Below are 21,848 nucleotides of genomic sequence, written 5' to 3'. Positions count from 1 at the left end.
CTTAAAGATGAATTGACTTAACAATTTTACTAAACACTAAAACAATCACCATTTTTCTACAATTCTGTGAACCCACTATTAGCTTCTCACCAAATTTTCTTGCCCCAATATCACGTAATATCAGCTTAATATAAAGCACCAAAAAGACATTGATATAAAGCACCAAAGGTTCTCGAGGAGCTCTGATAAGAAGGGCATGTGTTTTGGACCCTACCTTCTCATAACACATACACTAGTGTTCGTGTGGCGTTTGGACTTCTTTCTAGGCCCTGAACAGACATTCCAACGCTCACAAATACTCAGAGAACCAGCCTTGACCCCACATGCCTGTTAAAAAGTGCCTGTAGGTTTGTGTCCGTTGTCATGAAAGACTTCTGTAGGTGTCGTGTAGTCATCTTCGTTCTGCCCCATGCTGAAGTGGAGACACTACCAGAGTGAAAAAGTGAAATTAAGAGCCATATTGTCCACTATCAATAAACCCGGTGACCCTGGAGGACTGAATACATATTGCTGAATGTTTATAATCCATCAGAATGGAAGAGGTAGAGGTGGGTGGTTTTCTTTTCCCTCTCCCTTTCTTTGGAGAATGTGTTTGTACTGATGTGAGAAAACGTTCACTCCAGATTCTCAGCTCGGAGTTAAGCAAGGAGGGGCTCATGCAAATGGTAGGGGAACATACACACTTTCACACTCTGGAGTCTTTGAGAACCTTTAACCCTTACCTGCTGGAAATTGCTAACATAGAAAACAGTTTGTGTTATTAATATGATTTACTTAAACTTTTTTTTAATAGCTTACCTTCTGTGTACAATACAAAGGTAAATTAACAAATGTTAAACATGGTCATTCAAACATGGGCATTCCTTGTATGAAAATAAATGTTAATAATAAAATAATAAATAAATGTTCCGTTCGTTGACTTGAATGGGCTTTATTTATTTATTTATTTATTTATTTATTTATTTATTGGATATAATTATTTTAGGGATTTTTTTTCTGATATTTAAAAAAAAATACTTGTTTAAAAATACAGATCTTCCACCATTCTAAAGCTTTTATTATACATATAATCATAATTTATTTGATTAAACAGAGATGACGATAACTGCTCTACGTCTCCCACCTTTAACCTCTAATCTAATAACAACGGCTCCATTTCCACTGCAGTCTGCTTTATAAAGCCAATAAACGTACACATACACATCTGAATGGCCGTTTACTTAGTCTCCCCCACAAACGCACACACACTTTCTCACACTTTCTCACACTCGTCAGCTGGAAAAGTGTGTATTTAACCGTCATTATCCCAGCAGTGTGTGATCTACTCCCGAGTCTGGGGGATATCAAAGAGCTCGGCATTAGCTCAAGTTAGTAATGCTAACGGTCGTTTGTATCAGTAACAGGAGTAATAACCCAGCAATGTCACTATTACTAATACCACTAATTACCTCACTATTTAACTCCTCTATAGTTCATCCACTAACCCATTAATATTAATCTGATATGTTATCCGTACGGAGGTTATATTTAAAACATGTTCCCTCAGTAAATTTAGCATGGTCACATGAACTGTAAACAGAAAACGGGTAGTTCCACCTTAAAATTGTTAGCACGTCCTTAAGATTTTGGCGTTGACTAAAAGTGAGTTATTTAATTCGTCGTTCAATTATTTTGGCTCATGTGCACAACAAACCAATACTGCCACTTCCACCTTAAAACCTTCTGTGTGACTGAAGAATTTTGAAGTTTAATATGTGATGTTTAAAACATGTCTATGATCTCAGAATGTTAAGGCAATCTGAGTAATGTTATTTATATGCTGCTAAAACACGTTTATTCAAAAAAAGAAAAACAAAAGTCGAATTCATTTGTTAATTAAACAACGTAGAAATTCGAACTGTTTTTATATTCAACGTGTAAACATGTAATCTTTCGCCAAATTTGACCATTCACAATTAGTTCTGTAACACTTTTACTGTCTTTAAAAAAATTTAAGCTAATTACTGGTCTACCTTCAAATCTGAGGTTAAGTGAATGGAGTTACTGGACTGAGAAAAACACTGATTCATGTTACAAGTTTGTTGTAGCCCTTTCTTGTCAAAAAATAGTGTCTTCAAATTGTGAATGGATTAAAGACAATAAATATTACAATGTGTACGCATTGTAATAGGTATAGCTTACGTATACGCTTCAGCTCTTCGTAATTAGCCTCTTTACAGCTTTTATATTATTTATTGTTATATTTTAGTGAAATAAAACTCTTCTCGTGCTGTAACCCACTTGTCCTTCCACTCTCTTCCCGCAGGAGGCGCTGTTGTCCGCGGAATGATTCCCCGCTCTCCTGTAGACTCCTGTAGTGTTGTTACCACTCCCTCCCTCCCTCACTTCACTGCTCCTTCATTAGCCACCAGGGAGAAACAGTTCCACTACTTTACAGTAATGAGACTTTTATTAAGGCTTTATGAACGAATTCAAATTTTGAGATGAGTATATTAATGCTCATTAATTAAGACACTGACAAATTATGCACCATTACTATACCGTTTAGAAAAAAAAAAAAAAAAAAAAACACCTGAAGAAAAATGACCACGTTGAGTGTCACCTCTTCGGAATATGACAAATAAATTGTCAGATGCTCTACAGACACTGAATAGACCGATATTAGATGTAAATATTAATGTGATATGTGTATTCTGCTATAAAGGTGAATAGTAAGACCTCAGCACTTTAACATTGTAGCATGCTCACTATTTGGTAAGTAACGTATCACTGGGCTTTTTGTGTTACAGCTCCTTATTAATGATTATTAACCTGGTTATGATACTGATATTGTGCATTAATAACTTTAAACTGTTCGTAAAAAGTAAGCTCACATTAAATTATCATTAATTTATTTACGTTTTTTTTTTTCGTTTTAATTTTAAAAAGCAATTTTAAAAAATCACAAGTTTTCATTATGACGTCATAATGAGGAAAAACCGTCTAATGTTTTTTAATTCTCTTTCTCTCTTTCTTTCGCCCCCCTGCTTCGTTTCCTCGCCCGTCCGGTTCACATCTCCAGCCCCGCCCTTCCCTCGCTCTCCATCCAATCAGATCTCAGTGGGCGTGTCCGTGTTTCTTTTTCTCCGCGGACTAGCTCCGCTCACACACTCCGCAGCAGCAGCACACAGAGAGATAGAAAGAGAGAGAGAGAAAGAGTGAGAGACCTAGACGGACACTCATGATCTCATGATCGCGCGCACCTGAGCCTGCTGCTCCGCTCAATCATCTCCATTCATCCCTTTTTTTTTCATTTTTTCTTCCAGTTCACTTTCATCGCTTTCATCATTTCTCCTCCGTTCAGTTCCACTTTGATTTCATTGCATATTTTTGCATTTGTTTCTAGCGGGTGTTTTTTTTTTTTTTCTTTTTTTCTTTTTTTGTTTAATCTCCCTCATCTCCGCTTCTGGACGTTTGTTTGCTTGTTGTTTGCTTGTTTGAACATTTGTTTGTTGGGTCTTTGGCCTGAAGCCTGAAACGGAATATACCTCAACCAGAACAAACAAACAAACAAAAAAACCCAACAACAAAGAGGAAAATTCACCAGAAGAAAAAAGGAGGAGAAGGAGGAAAATTCAGAAGCTACGCGCGCGCTCGCGACTTGCTGCGCGTGCTGCGGCGTAAAAGCGTCAAGAAGGGAGAAAAAGAGAAGCCTCGCGCTCTTGGATTTAGTGCATTTATTAATAACAATAATATTATTATCATTTTTCCCAATAATAATATTATTGCTTTCCCCGCTCTTTGGCTCCTACTGGATTTAACCTGTTTCCGAGGAATGGAAATGTACTTCAGCTCGTGACCGAACGGAGACTTAACGCGCACACGCACGCGCACCTTCACTTAGTGTGTGTGTATATGTGTGTGTTTGTGGGTTTCAAGAACCGTTTTTTAAAAAGAAAAACTCAATGAGAGACTGTCGCGCGCTGGAGTGGACGCTGGGTCGCCGGACTGTCCGGAGTGTGTCCGCCGCCGCGGGAGTGTGTGTGCCTCTACTGGTGGCTACTTGACATTTTTATTAGGCCGGTTAATATTAATACTCTAAATAACCTTATTCCATTTTTGCGCTTGGAGCGAGGGATACTGCGCCTGGGATACCGTGCGCGCGCGTGAGTGAGTGCTTGAGTGTGTGTGCGCGCGTGTGTGAGTGCGCGTGTATGTGTGTGTGATCATGGCTGATTCCCTGCTCTGGAGATGCTGCTTCAGCGTGCTGGTGGTCGCCTGCGAACTCAGTGCGACACGCGCGATCATCCTCGAGTCCATCTACTGGAACACCACCAACACCAAGTGAGTCACTGTCTTTGTGTTTACACATAGGAGCGGGGTAGAGAAACATGGCCTATGCGTGTTAAAAATATTTATTTCGAAATTCAAATTTCTAATTTAAAGTACAGAATTCTGATTTATATGGTAAACATAATACATCAGAATGTATTATATAAGAAACAAAGGCTATTGTGTGAGGAACAGCATTAGTGTGTGTTTAAGAGGTGTAATAGGGTCACGGAACCGCGGTGAATGTCTACGTTTATTTATTTAATATAATTACATTTGTACAATTTTTTTATTACCTAAAACGCCTAACATGGATTTTATTTTACACCTGTTACTTTTAATTAATATATGTATGAATCGTTCATATATTCATTTAAAACAACTGCATTTTTGCGTTTTATTTAATTAGATATTATTTATTATTATTATTTTGCTTATTAGGGAAGTCATCTAGCAGTTTTATGCCTCACTTGATCGTCTACACGTCACCCAAAATTAGATTTTCTAACCCGTCTCTGGGACGTTTATGAGGCCCATAGATTCAGGCCCAAAGAAAAATAAAAAAATAAATATAGAAACTATTTATATAATTAACTTATTCAATTAATAGTACGAACCTTCACTTGATCAGTGATCTTCTACTTGTATTCATAATTAGAAACACAACTCTGTATTTTTTTGGGTTGTAATTTTATTAGTCTCTTGCTGCATTGCCGTATGTTAATCAGCGATAAAGCCTCGCGCTCCAGCTTGCTCTGCCCTCCTATCAGAGATCGCCAAAGTCAACTATCCGAACTAGATTAATTGTACAATATAATTTATTTTTTATGTCTAGTTCCACTTTCGCACCATGTTCTTTGGTTTACTGTTGGAGCGTTAGATTAATCAGGGTCACGGCACCAATTTTTTTTTTCCCAATGGGTTTTCCTTTCAAGTTTAGTACGTTTAAAAAGTAGTAACCGTTTGGTTTGGTCTAGCTCTAGCACACTTTGTCAGTTAGTGAAGTTTAGTCTTCTTCTGAAGTTCCAGTAAAACATTTTAGTCAACAGACCTGAGTTTTCTAGTTCTAGGAAACCTAATCTAAAATTAAACAATGTAATTGTGGATTATGGAAGTTTAATACAAGATTTACAGAAGTAGATATCTAATTTTCTATTCCTCTCTACAGTAGTTCAACTTTTTCAGCAAAACCACGTTTTTTCTAGTACCACGTTTCTTAGGTTTATTCTTCTCTACAGAGTTCTACAGCACATTTCAAGTAAAACAGAGTTTTTTTTGGATGGTGTTCGATTTTCCAGAAGTTTGATTTTGTTGAGTTAGTTCTACTTTTCCAGCACCTTGGTGAAGCCTGTGCCAAAATGATGTGGTCCGTCTTTTCAACAGAGAAGCAAAGCATAGTCTTCTATTTGAGTTTAAGCATCTGATTTTTCATTAGAGGCTCTTTCCTTTAATATTCTACAATTAACTTGTTATTTCATTAAGTTGATATCACATCTACTACCACATTCTTCCAACAATAGGTTTAGGTTTCTGTTTACGAGGTTAGACCTTCTGTTAGAGTCCTAGTGTCTCTTTTGTAACCAGCAGGATTTCATCTTGTGTTAGAGTTCAGCTTTTTTTGGAATGAGGTTTGGTCTTCTGTTGTTGCAGTACTCTTGACATCATTGAAGTGTGACCTTCTAGTAACGCTCCAGACCCCCCTTTTCCACCAGTTCAGTTTTCTGGACCATTCTCCTTCGCCCTTCTTCCTCCCAATGAGTTTGGATCTTTCTTCCTCTATCAGTCAGGAATTGGATTATACCGTGTTTCTTTGCCATGATGCTTGATGATCTTTTATGAGAGATGTGTCAGCCATGTTCTGGCCGTTGTGTTTGGTCTACTGTTAGAGCTCAGTCAAAGTAAATGCCATAAATCAGTAACGTGTAGAGATCCACTCTCTATTGGTAATGCAACGAGACTCGCCCATTAATACGTGATCAGTAAAGTCGACTCACTCGCTATCAGTAATGCAGTGAGACTCGCCCACTTCCCAGCATTATACAATGTGCTCTTTTTTTCCACAAGTTTATCCCAGAGAAACTTAGAACGGGAGTATTTTCACTCTTCTCTTTTCTTCTCTTCTCTTCTCTTCACCTCCCTCGGTCATCATTAATCTGTGGTGCCATGGTAGATGAGAGTTATTACTCACAGAAGCAGTGTACGTCTCTGCACTCTGAAGTCCCTAGGGTTATTTCGCGAGGCAATGCGCTTTAGAAATGCATTTTAATGAGGCCGTAAAACCTGTTAGAAAGACGTCTGGTGACCTAATGGGTTGATCATGAGAGAGAGGATGAGGGGGATAGATAGAGAGAGAGAGAGAGTAAGAGATGCCCGTTCCAGTGTTTCGCTGAATCACTCGGGGAGCGCTGCCCTAGCCATGTCGGCTTAACCTACTTTAACAGAAGGCTGCATTCATCACACAGCCTTTATATTAATCATTTAGGAGGAACATAACGGCGGAGTAAGCACTGCTTCAGAAACACTGACCTTGAAATGTGGCTGCGGCTACTAGACTACAGTTAGGGCAGTGTATCTCTATGTCATGGTTTTGGAGCGCTCTCGGATGCTTTATAAATGAATTTCAGTTTGTTATAAAGCATTTATTACACCAGGCATAAGCTTGCGTTGTATAATTACATGTATAACTGGTAAACCCCTATAGTTGGAGCAATGTCTTGAATATCCACATCTCCACATAGTGAAAGATAAGCGTTTTCTGGAGAATGACGTCTTTTGGACATTGATGAACATTGCGATTACGATTATTATCTGTAATGGATAAATACATTGAACATAACATAACACATTATGAGTTGACTTTGTAGCTTTCTGTTTGTATTCATGATTGTGACATCATTTTTGTATGACATCATTTTTCTAACCACCTAGGTGCGTATATACAGACCCATGTCATGTGTTAGAATAAACTTATGAGGCATTATAGAATCATTGATATATGTGTAGCCTATGATTCAGACGTTGGCAAGCTTTAATTATGTATCTGGACTCCACACGTAATGGCAGATGCATGGCGCTTAAGTCTTTTGGCGCACCAGGGTTTTCCCCGTGTTTTCCAGCAAGGTGTTGACGTTAGAGTGGTGTACACAGGTATCGTAGAGGCCTTCCAAACTCATACGCACAAAGACAGTGGCGCATTTTTACCAGCTTAAAGAGCTTTTACTTTCACTCACTCGTCTCAGGATTCTGGCTTTTTTTTGGTTATTTTACGAACATTTTTTATTGAAAAAAAAGGTCAGTTAGTTTCCAATTATGTAAGTATTGAACAATAAAAAATACAAAAATTAGGTGTGGTGTTACTGTGCTTTGTATCCATAGCGATGCACTAATACTGGAGCTGTAGATCTGTTTGAACGGTATCGTAGGTTCATTACAGTAACAAAAGCCCCAGGCATCATAGTTCATCTCTAAATATTATAAACATGTACAATATTTCTTAAGATTGTTATTAATATCAGTATTACAGGTTATAACTGTGATATTAACAGTAATTACACAGTTATAACTGTAGTGGTTGATATAGCAGCTGCCCCATGTTTTGAATGGAGGCCATAAGCCCACGCTGAAGTCTCCACTGCAATATTAACTGCTACTGGGCTGGGCTCTGTAGGAGAAGCTTTAAATCAGCGGGAGTTAATTGAACACTGGTGGTTTTCTTGTAAGATGGTGTGTGTTTGTGTGTGTGTGTGTGTGTGTGTGTGTGGGCACACGCTGTATCTCCAAGAAAGGCAGAGAGAGAGAGAGAGAGAGAGAGAGAGTAGAAAATCATCCGATCTGACCTCACAGCCCTTTGTATCGCGAGTCTGCCCTCATAGACAGCTTTATGAAGTGTGTGTATGTGTGTGTATGTGTCTTGCTTGCTCTCTATCTCTCTGTCTGTTTCTATCTTTGCTTTCTCTTCCTCTTCTTTCTTTCCTAGTTCCACCCTTCTCTTTTCTTCTCTTTCTATTGCTATTTTCTCGTTTTCTCTAATTCTAATTAATTTTATTCTCTCCCCTCTCTCTCTCTCTCTCTCTCTCTCTCTCTCTCTCTCTCTCTCTCTCTCTCGCTCTCTCTCTCTCTCTCTCTCTCTCTCTCTCTCTCTCTCTGTCTCTCCTTGAATTGCTGCACTAATCCATTTTGTAGTTGAGGCGGAGAAACAAAAGGGAGGTTTTTCACTACACATTTTCAGTCAAAGGATGATCAAGCCCTATTCTATCTCTCTCTCTCTCTCTCTCTCTCTCTCTCTCTCTCTCTTCATTATGAGATTACATCTTTTTGCAAAACATTGTGGGCCACTGGGTCATGTCCATACACAGGCAGATTTTCCATCAGAGCCATGAATAATCATCTGTACCCTTTAACCGCACCCCCTTTAAAATCACAGGGAACACTCTATTAGTGTGTGTGTGTGTGTGTGTGTGTGTGTGTGTGTGTGTGTGTGTGTGTGTAATGTGTTTTATTCACATTGTGGGGAACATTTGAGAATGTAAATTGTTAGATTTTAAAATTAAGAAGTTGATGGTAGGGTAAGGCTTAAGGAAAGGGTTAATATTAGGCAAGTAGTAGTTATGGTTACAGGCTTTACCTGCTTTAAAGACGAATTAGAAAATAACAACCACCACAGCAACAACCTGGTATACCCCCCCTCCCACACACACACACACACACCCCACCACCAAACACACACACACACCACATCACCAAAGCGATCACCTGGAATTTGAAAGCAAACACAACCAAGAAACACCTGTACATCACCATAGAGCAAACAGCTTAGCAACCACCTGAAATACCACAGCAAGTGGATGAGTTCTACTACTGTGGGAAAGACAGAAAAGACAGAGAGAGAGAGAGAGCGAGACAGAGACAGAGAGAGATAGACAGAGAGAGAGAGAGAGAGAGAGAGAGAGATAGACAGAGAGAGAGAGAGAGAGAGAGAGAGAGAGAGAGAGAGCGGAATGAAAGTAGAGAAAATCATGAAGGCATGCAGTGCTGATAGAGCACACTGAAAGGTGGAGGCCAGAAATGAATGGGGGAGGGTTTATGTGACAACGGCTTGAATGAAAGTCGGGGATTAACATGGAATCTGTGGAACTCTGCGATGAGAGAGAGAGAGAGAGAGAGAAACAGTGATGGAGTGAGACAGTGGGTGAAGAGAAAGAGAAAACAGAAGAAATAAGTAATGGAGAGAAAACAGGTAAGAAATGAAAGAGGGGTTGGAGAGAGGCAGGAAAAAGTGATGAAGAGGGTGACGGAGAGGAGGAGAAGAAGGAGAGAGAACGACAGAAATCCAGATAGAAGTCAAGATATACATAGAATCAGGAGGACAAAAAGGAGACATAAAATGTGTGTGTGTGTGTGTGTGTGTGTGAGAGAGAGAGAGAGAGAGAGAGAGAGAGAGAGAGAGAGAGAGAGAGATCCAGTCCAGCGTCATTACAGAAGGCCTCACAGTTTGGGATTAGGGAGTGAATAAAGGATGGAGGGAGTGAAGAGAACGAGTAGAAGAGCAGGAATATAATAGAATGACGTTCACGAGATCGTCTAAAGCCCAGTACCATTTATCGGCGGACGTTTCCGCGGCCCATAATCCCAGTGGGCCTCAGTCGGGCCGCTGCTCTCGCCCGTATCGCAGGGTCTTTCTCTTTTGTTGTTTTTACCCCTCCCATTCCATCCCTCCATCCCTCCCCCTTTGTGTTTTCTTTAGAGCTCGGGGTCAGGGTGTTGTCAGGATCAGGCCTGAAGAGACGGCTGGTGACCAGCGCTGACCACACGGCCAGCGGCTAGGATTAGAGCCAATCCCCACAAAATGATACTCCAGTTTCTTGGAAAAGTTACTGATGTGTTTCCACACCACATGCACATCACATGCTCTTATCAGCTGTGTTTTCTTATAACATAACTCTTATAACATGCATATAACATGTTCTTCATTATTATGATTATGATTAATAATGATAGATATATATATATTATATTTAGTCTTGGATTTTATGTATAAAATAAATATAGTAGTGTAATATATATATATAGATAGATAAACAATGTTTGTTTTATGTATTAAATGTAAGTATCGTTACAGCTTTATAACTATGTAATAGCCCGTGTCTAATAAGGATTTTCTTCACGATTAAATTAGAACTTAAAACTAAGATCTACAGAGCTCATAGTGCTTACATAGAACTGTTACATTCAAACATATTAACTAAAATGATACTTAAATGTTGTGTGTGTACATCCCACAGCTTTGAGATGAAGAAATACAGAGGGAAGAAGAGATAAAAGGAGTGTAGGGACAGATGGGTGGAGGGGGGACGGATTTATGGATGTGGAGGTTGTCCGTGATGAGAGGGAGAGATATATGGAAAGAGTCAAAAAGAGATCTAGTGTCATACAGAGAGAGAGAGAGTGAACAGGTGAGAAAGATCTAACAGGTTTCACGGTCATAAATGGAGGAAGTTGCCCCCTGCCCCGAACTCTGCTGCCCCAGACAAAGACATGAGAAAAAGAGAGGAGATAAAAAGCTGGACGGAGAAAACAGATGTGTGTGGTGTGATTTAGACTCTGAGGCCTTGTCCATCCCTCACACCTGTGCTACAGGCTTAGCGGTGTGTGTGTGTGTGTATGTGTGTTTGATTTTCTTTCTCCCTTGGATTTCTAAAGTAATTATCAGATATGTTACTACACATGTTATTACATATTTATAATACACAGCTTTACTATTATACAAAGTGTACCACATAAAAATAAAGGTTCTATAAAATGTACAAGTAAATATTGGGACATTGTGATGGCATATACATGTGTGTGTGTGTGTGTGAGAGAGAGAGAGAGAGAGAGAGAGAGAGAGAGAGAGAGAGAGAGAGAGAGAGAGAGAAATCCTCCCTCACTTTCCTGCTTGATGTCAGTGGGGTTATTTGTTGTGGGCTGGTTTCTTTGTCCGTGGCCAGCCGCTTTGTCTTGGACGCTGTGGTTGTGAAGAGCGCTGGCCAGCGCCCGCGCCAAAACACCAATATTTTCACACATTGGACAGAGTGTGTGATGAGTCAGTGAGGAAGAAAAGAAGATGAACCACTTGGAGCTGAGAGCCGTGTGTGTGAGTGTGTGTCTGCGCGTGTTTCTGCGCCTTCCTTTCAGTGTCGTCCTTGCATAGCCGGGAGTGTCCAGCAGCAGCTCGGTGGTCTCTTTAAACATTCAGCTCACACTCAGGACACACACTCTCACACGCACACACATGCACACACACACACACACACACACACACACACACACACACACACACACACAGGCCCACTCTGTGACGCCTCTCTGCAGCTGCAGTCTTGTTTAAACCGAGCTGAACGCGTGGCTGGCTTTGTCCATCTCTGTCTGCTGCACACGTCCAGGGATTGTGTTTTACGGCTCTGGGCGTAAATCACGGCGCTGACCGCTGGGGACCGGAGGAAAAGGAGGGAAACAGAAGGGCGGAGGAGGGGTTAAGTGTGCCTTCCACAGCAGGTTAAAGCCATTTACAAACATGAGGCAGACGTTAGCTTTTATTCACACCTCCCCCAATGCCTTTTTGAAATATAGGCCCACTGGAGGCTTTACTACTGCTAGAGTAGCACTAACTTACTGCACTATCCAGTTTACACAGTACCACCTTAAATTTAATCCAAGAAGCAGGGTTCTCTCTCAAACCCTAGTGCACTCTTTACATAGACAGCATTGTATGCTGTGATCTCTGGGCCCCGGACAAGGAGGCCGTCCCAAATCTTCAGACCTTACACATGCTGCCTACAAACAGGGAGCTTTTCACCTAAAGTTAAGGGAGCATTGGGTGCACCCTTGGCCACTGAGACCATGTGTGGACACTTGTATACACCCCCATTTTAAGGTGCACCCACTACGGTCACAGTGACCCATTCCAAGTGTTGGCTAGAGGAGTGTAACAGCCATCAAATCCTCACAACAATGGTTTTAAGACATCCTACAAGAGCAGAAATTGCAGTAATTATCTAGTGCAATGTTGTAGTAATAAACTAGTAATGACTAGTTAATTACCATGTCATAACTGCATAGGTTTTCTGACACTGTATGAACGTACTGATTAAATAATAATGTCTAATAATGACATTTCAGATGGATACCGCTATATTTTTAACTCTTTCTAGCTAGCGGTATGTCAAAGAGTGATGCTAGCAATGCTTAATAAACCTCATTAGTTATAAGCTGTATACGCCTTGTAGATCTAGCGCTAAATGCAGTTTGTTTGGGGTACATTTGTGTTTTTGGATGTTGGGTAATGGCTAGTGTTTGTTTAGATATAGTATGTGAGTGTGTGTGTGTGGCAGTACCTTCGGGGGGTGACCTTGTGTAAGCAGTGGTTTAGTTGAATGGCTAAAGCACTGTAGGAGGGTTTTTGTGTTTGGGCTGAAAGAGTACTGTGTACAGAAGCAACACATCTCTCTCTCCTTCTCTTCTCTATGTCTCTTGCTCATTTTTTTTCTCTCTCCCTGGTTTGCTGCCTATTTTTCTAGCCAAAGTACTGTACGTCATCCCTCTGTCGATCTGAAGACACCCACTGCATTTTGATTAGCAGATGTCATTCTTTTTTGTCTATTTCCTTTTCTCAGGAACAGCTCCTTGTGCGAGTGGCGCTTGGCTATCGGTTATCTCTCAGAGATGAAAGCTTAATGTACTCTTTATCTGATGGAGAAGGTTTTGGTGTGACACCAGGTTTGCAGCATTGCTAGTTTTGTTTTGGTGTTTTTTTTTTTATCTTTGATCTCTGGTTTGGTTCCGTGATTATCTTTCGACTTCCTCTTCTGCCTGCACAGACGTTATCTTCAACCTACCTTCAGAGCTATATTCTGAAATATAACTTTGTATACGACTTTGTGATTGGATATTCGTTAAATACAAGATGGTGTCTTACTTTTGCTGAGTACTGTGTAACAATGGAAGTGTTTGAGGTTCATTTTCAAGCACTGTTTGGATCTGAACACAGGGTTATGGATACAAAAGACCGGGATGTAGTACGTGTGTGTGTGTGTGTGTGTGTGTGTGTGTGTGTGTGTGTGTGTGTGTGTTTATGTGTGTGTGTACACAGCATTCAGAGAGATGTTGACCAAAAGCCAGTTTACTGTTCCATTTGAAAATACAGCTGATAAGCCAGACAATATCGCTCGCTAGGTGTTGTGCTTAAACATCAAAGGGAGTGGATTTGACATCATACAAACACACACATACACACACACACACACTCACACACACACTGTATGCTTGTTTCGTGTCTATCCAAACACAGCAGTAGTGAGATAAGGACTGAACAGATAGGGATCTGGTGTTCAGACTTTTATTTTTGTTCCCTATGCCAGAGCCTCCATCAGATGATTTGCATGGGCAGATCAGTCATAGAGATAGTAGTGCATTACCTCTCAGACAGACAGAAACACTCACACACACACACACACACACAGACACACAGACACACACGCACATCTTCAACTGCTTCTGTTTCTTCTCTTGAGGTGGATCCCTGGGAACCTACCCTTATATAACCCAACTGTTCTCAGTTCTGTAAGAAACGATTCAGTGATTCACTTTAAGTTGATTCTTTACTCAGCGATTCAGTGCTTCATGAATTCAACAACCTTGTGATGGTTTATTTCAGTTTGTTTCATAGTACAATCAAAACCTCAGATTGAAAAATAATAATAATAAGTAGAATTATTTGAATCAGTTTATTTGTTCATATCTCAGACTTCGTCCTAGTTTGATTAAACCGCACCTCCTTAGGAATGATTCACTGGGTCAGATTTGACATTTCAAGAGTTGGTTCCAGATGATCCCTTCTGATTTTACTTTTTGAAACATCTGATTAATTTTAGGTCTCTTTCATTCATATAGTTTGGTTCAGTTCATTTGATTCGATTTGATTCATTTGATTTAAAATTGATTCAATACACAAATATTCCATGAACTGCATGTACAGAAGTGGAATTATAACAAAAATATACCGCCACACATTTTTATGGCCAAAAAAAGGCATACTTTATTAGCTATTAATATAATATAATCAGGTCCACCATTTTGAAATCAATGCAGTTAAACCGGCAGCTTCTGATCGATGCCTTGTGACATTAGTTTCTACATGTTTCGCTCAATATTTCTTCACAATTTTAACAGAGTCCCATTGTTTGGGTTTTTGTTATTAGAAGAATAAAACTACCCATTGTTTAGACTTCAATATGTCTCATTTAGCCACACAAGGGTCATTAGAAACTCTGTGGCTCTTCTTTTTTGTCCCTTTGATGCAAGTCATCAAAACCTGCTCTCGTTTTTGTTTCTTCCCTTAACCTCCAGAGCTCCTCAGGACCCTCGATTATTATTCATAATAATTGATTAATAATTGATATCCTCTTGTGAATTATTCAATGTGCCACTCTTTTTAGACCCAGTTTATTTTTTGATGGCGAGAATGTTTAAGTGTTAAACACAATGAAGCACCTGACTTTACACTAACCTCATCCCTCCTTCCTCCCCTCTTTCCCTCCCTCTTTTCCTTTTTTCACAGGTTTGTACCAGGTCAGGGTTTAATACTGTACCCTCAGATCGGGGACAAAATGGACATTGTGTGTCCTCGCATAGAGGGCGGCTCCATGGACGGAGTGGAGTATTATAAACTCTACATGGTTCCTCGTGAACAGCTGGACACGTGTACGGTCACCAAGGCGGATACGCCGCTGCTGAACTGTGTAAAGCCTGACCAGGACGTCAAATTCACGCTCAAGTTCCAGGAGTTCAGCCCCAACCTCTGGGGCCTGGAGTTTTTCAGAGGAAAAGACTACTACATCATCTGTAAGTACAACAAGCAATTATCCATTAAACTGCACCCCATCCAATCATTATCCATACCAATCCATCCTAAGCCAATCATTAGTCGTCTTTCTCTGCCACAGCCAATCATAATCCACACAACTCCATTCCAGCCAATCATTATCCATCTTTCTCTGTTACAAACAATCATTATTCGCACAACTCCACCCCAGCCAATCATTATCTATATAACTTCCCCCCAGCCAATCATTATCCATACAACTCCACCCCAGCCAATCATTATCCATTCAACTTCCCCCCATCCAATCATTATCCTTACAAATCCATCACAGCCAGTCGTTATCCACTTTTCTCAGCTGTAACCAATCATTATCCACATATCTCTGCCACAACCAAGCATTATCCACATAACTCATTTTCAGCCAATCATTAGCCACATATTTACATCCCAGAATATCACAATCCAGATATGTAAGTCTCAGACAACCACAGTCCATCACAGCCAATCGTAGTCCTCATATTTGCGTTCCAATAAATCAAAATCCATATATGGATGCATTATCCAATCACAATCCACATATTTACACTGTGGACAATCACAATCCCTATATTCACACTGCAGCTCTTTGGCTTCTATGTGGTTTACAGACAGTGGGATTGTATTGAGTGTGTTAATGCGGTATATATTTGAACACTAGCGTGGCCACTATATTTAATGTTAATTCTAATGCAACGTGCATGTAAATAAAAAATGTTAACAAAAATAAGCAATGATTACACAATCTGACTCAGAGACCTAACACAGAAGAAGTAAAAGCTGAGAACACAGACGCTGTATTGTAAATGATCACCTCCTGCTTCAGAGAATACAGCATCAGCCACCGTAGTTCGTGTTTAGATTAAATACTGCTTGATGTTATGGCTGCGTTGAGAGTATTTCACCGGGAATGTTCCATCAGCGTCTAGCCGTAGGGGTGTGGCATGTTCAAGTCATTTTTTTAGCATATATTTATAGCTTCAAATAGAGGCAAAAGAGAGGTTTACGTTCGCAAGGCGTTTGCATGTGGCTCGCGTTTTCACATTTAGCCACAGAATTACTGCACGAGGAGCCTGGGGGCCTTCCACAGTCACACACGCACAAAGGCACACACACACACACACACACACACACACACACACACACACACACACACACACATATGCTCCAGGCCTAGGCAAGGAATTTAAACACAGTTGCTGAAGTGGGAAAATAACAGGTCTAGGAACAGGTTTTTGTACAATGTGAGGACTGTCATAAATATGACTCATATGTATTTTTATGGAACAATGATATGACCTGTACGGAGATATTGATTTTATGCATTCCTACTTAACAGTAATGCCATATATAAGCGATTATATACTTTTAGTTGTATATAACATACTTATAGTTCTATTAACATATGTTTAATTACACTATCAGCTCCTTTACTCACTTTAGAGGTTGCTATGTTGGGGTTGTTAGAGCTGTTGGGGAATGTAAGAAATGAGTATGTATAATAACAATGTAATATATGTATTTTTTATATGATATCTTATGAAATACATATATAACATTGTTATAATATATAACCATATCAGCGAGTATATAATGTAATACGTATATATGAAAACACACACCAAACATATTTTTACACACCCCACCACCAAAACAGCACAGCAGCCCGTCCATTTGCCCCCTTTTTCTCCGCTCCCTAATTCCAGATTCTGGAAGTGACACGTACAATTGTCTGCGCTGGTCAGAATCAGGCCGTGATGAAAATTTAGCCTCGAACTTACAGAGCAGGGAAATCCAATTCTGCTGCTGGTGCGGATTCGCACTTTCTTTCCATTTTTCTCTCCTCCTCTGAGCTGATGCTAATGCGGCGGAGTGGAGGAATTAGACGAGTGGGGGATAGACGGAGGGAACGAGATGAGTCGGAGAAACGGGCCATTTTTCTCCATTGTAGATGTTAATTGCCTCTTGTTCTTTGCTACAATGATGGCCTACAGCTGGAGACATTTGTGTGTGTGTGTGTGTGCGCTGCCATAGAGCAACAAAGGGCAGACGTGTGTGTGAGAGCTGTGAACCCTTTAAGGAAGGGATGGAGCTTTTTGGCCTGCCGTTCGATAAGTAATTAATTAAATAGTTTAATCCTAATGGTTAAGTTAAATTAGTCTGGCTGTCGTCAATACAAGCTGAGCAGCACCTGGATTAGCAGGGCAGCATGGTAACATTGTGTGTGTGTGTGTGTGTGTGTGTGTGTGTGTGTGTGTGTGTGTGAGAGAGAGAGAGAGAGCCTGTCAAGCTTTGAAATGGCTCTCCTATTGTTCATCTGCAGTCTGACGTTGGAGACTGCAGTGTGTGTGTATGCGTATGTATATGTGTGTGTGTGTGTGTGTGTGTGTGTGTGTGTGTGTATGTGTGTGTGTGTACGCAGATGAGGCTGAGCTAATGCCGTCTGACAGACTGCCCTAGAGCTGGGAACTAAAAGAAAGCGGGTGAGCAACATGATCTAAATATGGGGGGAGAGAGAGAGAGAAAATGGCTGAGTTGATTAAGAAAGTGAGAGAGAGAGAGAGAGAGAGAGAGAGAGAGGTGGAAGAAAAACAAGTGAATTAAAAGAGTGAGAGGATGAGAAGGGAGAGGAACCGAGCGATGGGTTTCCCATAATAATTAACGAATAATCAAAAGCCACTTTAAATAGTGGTCAGTGGGTGAAAATAGTTTTACTGATATATGTAAATGACCGCTGTTCTCATTGGCTGCCTTATATTGTGCAATTCTCCCAAAAACCCATCCAGGTTGAAACACTCTGAATAGTTCAATATCAGTGGGCGTGGCTTCATTACTGTAGGCTGTGTGTACATAGCCTATTATGACATCACAGAAGTAATTATTTATATATATATATTCACTATAAGGGCTCTTTAATGAGAAAAAGTGTGTGCTGTTGCCGTGGACACGAGGCAGGTGTGCAGGTCGCAGGTCACAGCTGCAGTCGATGTGGTGCTCTTTCTGTGACAGGAACAGTATGGCCTTGACCACATGTGTGTGTGTGTGTGTGTCTCTCCTATTAGTGTCAGTGCTCATTAGGGACCACATGGGTTCACTGCTCAGTGACCTCGGCACCATGGCGATCTGGTCACACTCTCCGGCAAAGAGGCCACCAAGCGGCGGCATCATTAATATCATACTTTCTCTCCCTCTCTCTCTCTCTCTCTCTCTCTCTTCCTCTCTTGTTCTTTCTCTCTCTTCACGGATGGCTGCCTGTGCATTAATAGTCTGCTTGTTTTGAACCGGACAGTTAGCCGACGTCGCCTCATTTAGAGCCAGTCGTTTATTCAGTAGCAGGTAGATGTAGTCGAGCACAAGGGAAAGTCCACTGAAATTTTAAAATGTATGTCTCTTCTAGACTAAATGACCTGAATTGTATGATATGTTTTTAATTCCACTGTATCATCACTGTCCAATTAGACATTTTCACGTGAAGGACAGCTGCTGGGTTCAAATGGAGGTTCGTGTTATTCTTTGGCTAGCGATGACATTCAACCCCTCAAGGTGTGTGTCAGTGGTCATTCCAGACGTCAAATAAAGTAGATATTTTTGTTGAGACAATGACGTTCGGTTCCTATCACCACCATTTTGTCCAGTGAAGCTTTTCCCATCAGACCACTAAATGGGGTGGTGCTTACAGTGGGGTGAAGGCATGTCACTGAGACAACTGTCCAGATGTTCATACCTGACCGCTACAGTCAGGGGGTCCGAGATACGACCTCCTTATTGGATCAGAAACTCTATCAAGTCTAGATATTGTGTGTGTGTGTGTGTTTGCGCAAAACCTTGAGCACTGTGTGTTACTCTTATGGAGGAGAAACTGTACACAGACATTTGACAGATAGTAAACACACAAATTTAACACGATAACCGCCGCCTCCCTTTTTCTAACTCTGTAATATCATACTCTCTCTCTCTCTCTCTCTCTCTCTCTCTCTCTCTCTTTCCATCCATGTTGGAACACGATTTAACCAGTAGCAAAACACACACACACACACACAGTCTCTTCATATAATACTCTCATAAATTTATAATACTCTCATGCACATTCTATGTATGCTGGAATGTTAGTTCATGTCATGTGATTATTGCTTTGTGTGTGTGTGTGTGTGTGTGTGTCTGTCTTAGTTATTATGGGATTTATGAAATGAAGGACCTCAAAGGAACACAAGCTTTTAAGAAGCTTTGCCTGTAATGGGCTTGTCTTCTCCACAACACTAAAAAGCCATAGGTCAGAGACAAAGGGGGGGAGGTAGGGAAAGGAAAAGGAGAAAAGGAGACATCGAAAGAGAAATAGAGGGAGGACCAATATTATGTAAAAACAACACAATGAGAGCGGAGAGAGGAAGAGAAGAAATGATAAACTAAATTTCATAAAATATGAAAAATTCTGAGAGAGAGAGAGAGAGAGAGAGAAGATTATGAAGTCAATAACAGAGAATAATGAAGCAGTAGAGGGAGTCTCTCTCTCTCTCTCTCTCTCTCTCTCTCTCTCCCTTTCTCTCTCTCTCTCTCTCTCTCTCTCTCTCTCTCTCTCTCTCTCTCTCTCTCTCTCTCTCTCTCTCCCTCTCTCTCTCTGGGTCTTTTGCTCTTAATGCCATAGTATGTTGGACTCAGTCCAGACTCTAAAGCCCCTGGCAGCTCGTTAGTTCTGTGTTACTGACCTGATGGACTCCAAGCCTAGTGGACACACACACACACACACACACACACACACACACACAAACACACACACACACACACACACACACACACACACACACACACACAGCTGTATTGATCTTATGAAGGTGCAGTTGAGCTCTGAAATGTCTTGCAAGCCTGGCTTGACTGCTGTGTGGTCAATGCACTGATACTTTGCACTTGATGTTTACTGTCACTCCTTACACTGACAATAACCCGTAGATCATAGTGAATCTTTATTAATACAGTACTTTTACAGTTGTTTACAAATTATTTACCAAAATACATTTATATTTCATATGATCTCGTGCTTATCTCCTGAAAATATTTCATCAGTGACTGTTTACTTACAATAAAAAACATACACTACGTATTAAACAACACAGAATGTTGCAAACAGTAAAAACAAAACAACAAGCGGTAAATAAATATGAGGCATGTTCATCTGTTATTGTTATTAGTTGTCAATATTGCAATATTTTATAAAACCAATATATAGCCTGAAAAACCACTCTCCACAGATATCAACACTCTCTGAGAAACTATTCACTCGGTTCACAGCAAAAAAATGACACCATCAACAACAGGAGAGGTGTTCTGACACTTTATTTATCTAAATGTTTTAATAAAAAATGTGTCAAATACTTTAATTTCTTTGTTATTTATTCAAAATGTCATTCATAATATATTAATAAAAGTAATTAATGTGTTATAAGCATTTATTATTTTTATAATTACAAATAGTATGTTTAAATGTATATATTTATTGCTAATTTTAAGATTATTTTTTAAATAATTTGAAATAAATTTAACAGCCAAATTGAATATATGATATTATATGATATTATATTATAATAAATTATATTACATTGTTCAGTGATTCCTAGCATTACAGTTTATAATATGTATTTTGAATTACGAATTATAGGCGTGTTTTTTCATGTGTTGTTACTGATTTTCTTCCAATGGAAAGAAGACTTTTCCCCCGTTGTTGTAATCTAGACCGCAGCAGTGAAGCGGAACACCTCTCCTGTTGTTGATGGTGTCATTTTTTGCTGTGAATCGAGTGAATAGTTTCTCAGAGAGTGTTGATATCTGTCGGAGCGTGGTGTTTCAGACTCACAATCAAACAATTGTGCTTGAAAAAGCAGCTCTTAGTCATGTTTTTCTTGCTCTAAATACTTTTCTATTGCTCTCTTTTACACTTCTTTCAACATCTGCTCTGAACCAGCTTTTATTTGAGGAGCTGCTATGTTTGTATTTTTCATTCTCTCATTGAGTCTTTTCTGACCCCTTTTGAGGACATTTACGACCGCTGTTGTCAATTTGTCGTGTTATTTTGGTACTTATTACACATCTGTGTGCCTATTATAATGTAATTATGTAGTTATTACAAGTTATATAAGCACAGTGTAAATATTATAGCTTTTCATGCATTCACTGCTGTTTACTGTACGTTTGAAGGGTTAAATTGTTGTTCAATTTGCTCTATTCTTTATGACCTTCAGTGGCGCCATGTTCTCCAAACAAAAACAAGCACATTTTTTCGCCTTCCTCTTTTTCAATTCATTTGTGTACACTATGAATGCTGGAGGTCCGAGGGTCCAGCGGGGGTCCGGGACCCAGTGTCCGGTGCAAGTGTGACCCGGTCAAAAAACAGTTGGCCATCAGGGCCTCTGTGTAAACACTGCAGCTCTAGAAGTGAATTTATTTATTAGTTTACATCACGATGTAGCTAAAGGATTAGTCCCATACACGCTAATAAACAAATGAATAATAAAATGTAGGCCGTCAAATACTAGATTGAAATATTATGCAGTGTTATTAATACTTAATCATATTATTGTAGGCTATTTATAAAATATTGTACCACCGCAGCTTCTTGGAAACGAGAAATCTGTTCTTACATGCGTCTATCTTT

General features: G+C 40.0%; 1 protein-coding gene across 1 annotated transcript in view; it reads left to right on the top strand.

The window, feature by feature from the left end:
• The first annotated feature begins 3,165 nt into the window (after nucleotides 1-3,165).
• Nucleotides 3,166-21,848, top strand: part of efnb2a (ephrin-B2a) — a 26,508-nt gene continuing 7,825 nt past the window's right edge. The window contains exons 1-2 of the mRNA XM_066641137.1: nucleotides 3,166-4,323; nucleotides 14,906-15,189. Of these exons, the coding sequence (XP_066497234.1) occupies nucleotides 4,208-4,323; nucleotides 14,906-15,189 (400 nt within the window). The 5' untranslated portion in view covers nucleotides 3,166-4,207. The remainder of the gene's footprint in view (nucleotides 4,324-14,905; nucleotides 15,190-21,848) is intronic.

This window comes from Hoplias malabaricus, chromosome 12 (genome assembly GCF_029633855.1).
Source record: "Hoplias malabaricus isolate fHopMal1 chromosome 12, fHopMal1.hap1, whole genome shotgun sequence".
NCBI lineage: Eukaryota > Metazoa > Chordata > Actinopteri > Characiformes > Erythrinidae > Hoplias > Hoplias malabaricus.
Note: the sequence above shows the minus strand (reverse complement) of the source record. Positions and strands in the feature narration are given on the sequence as shown.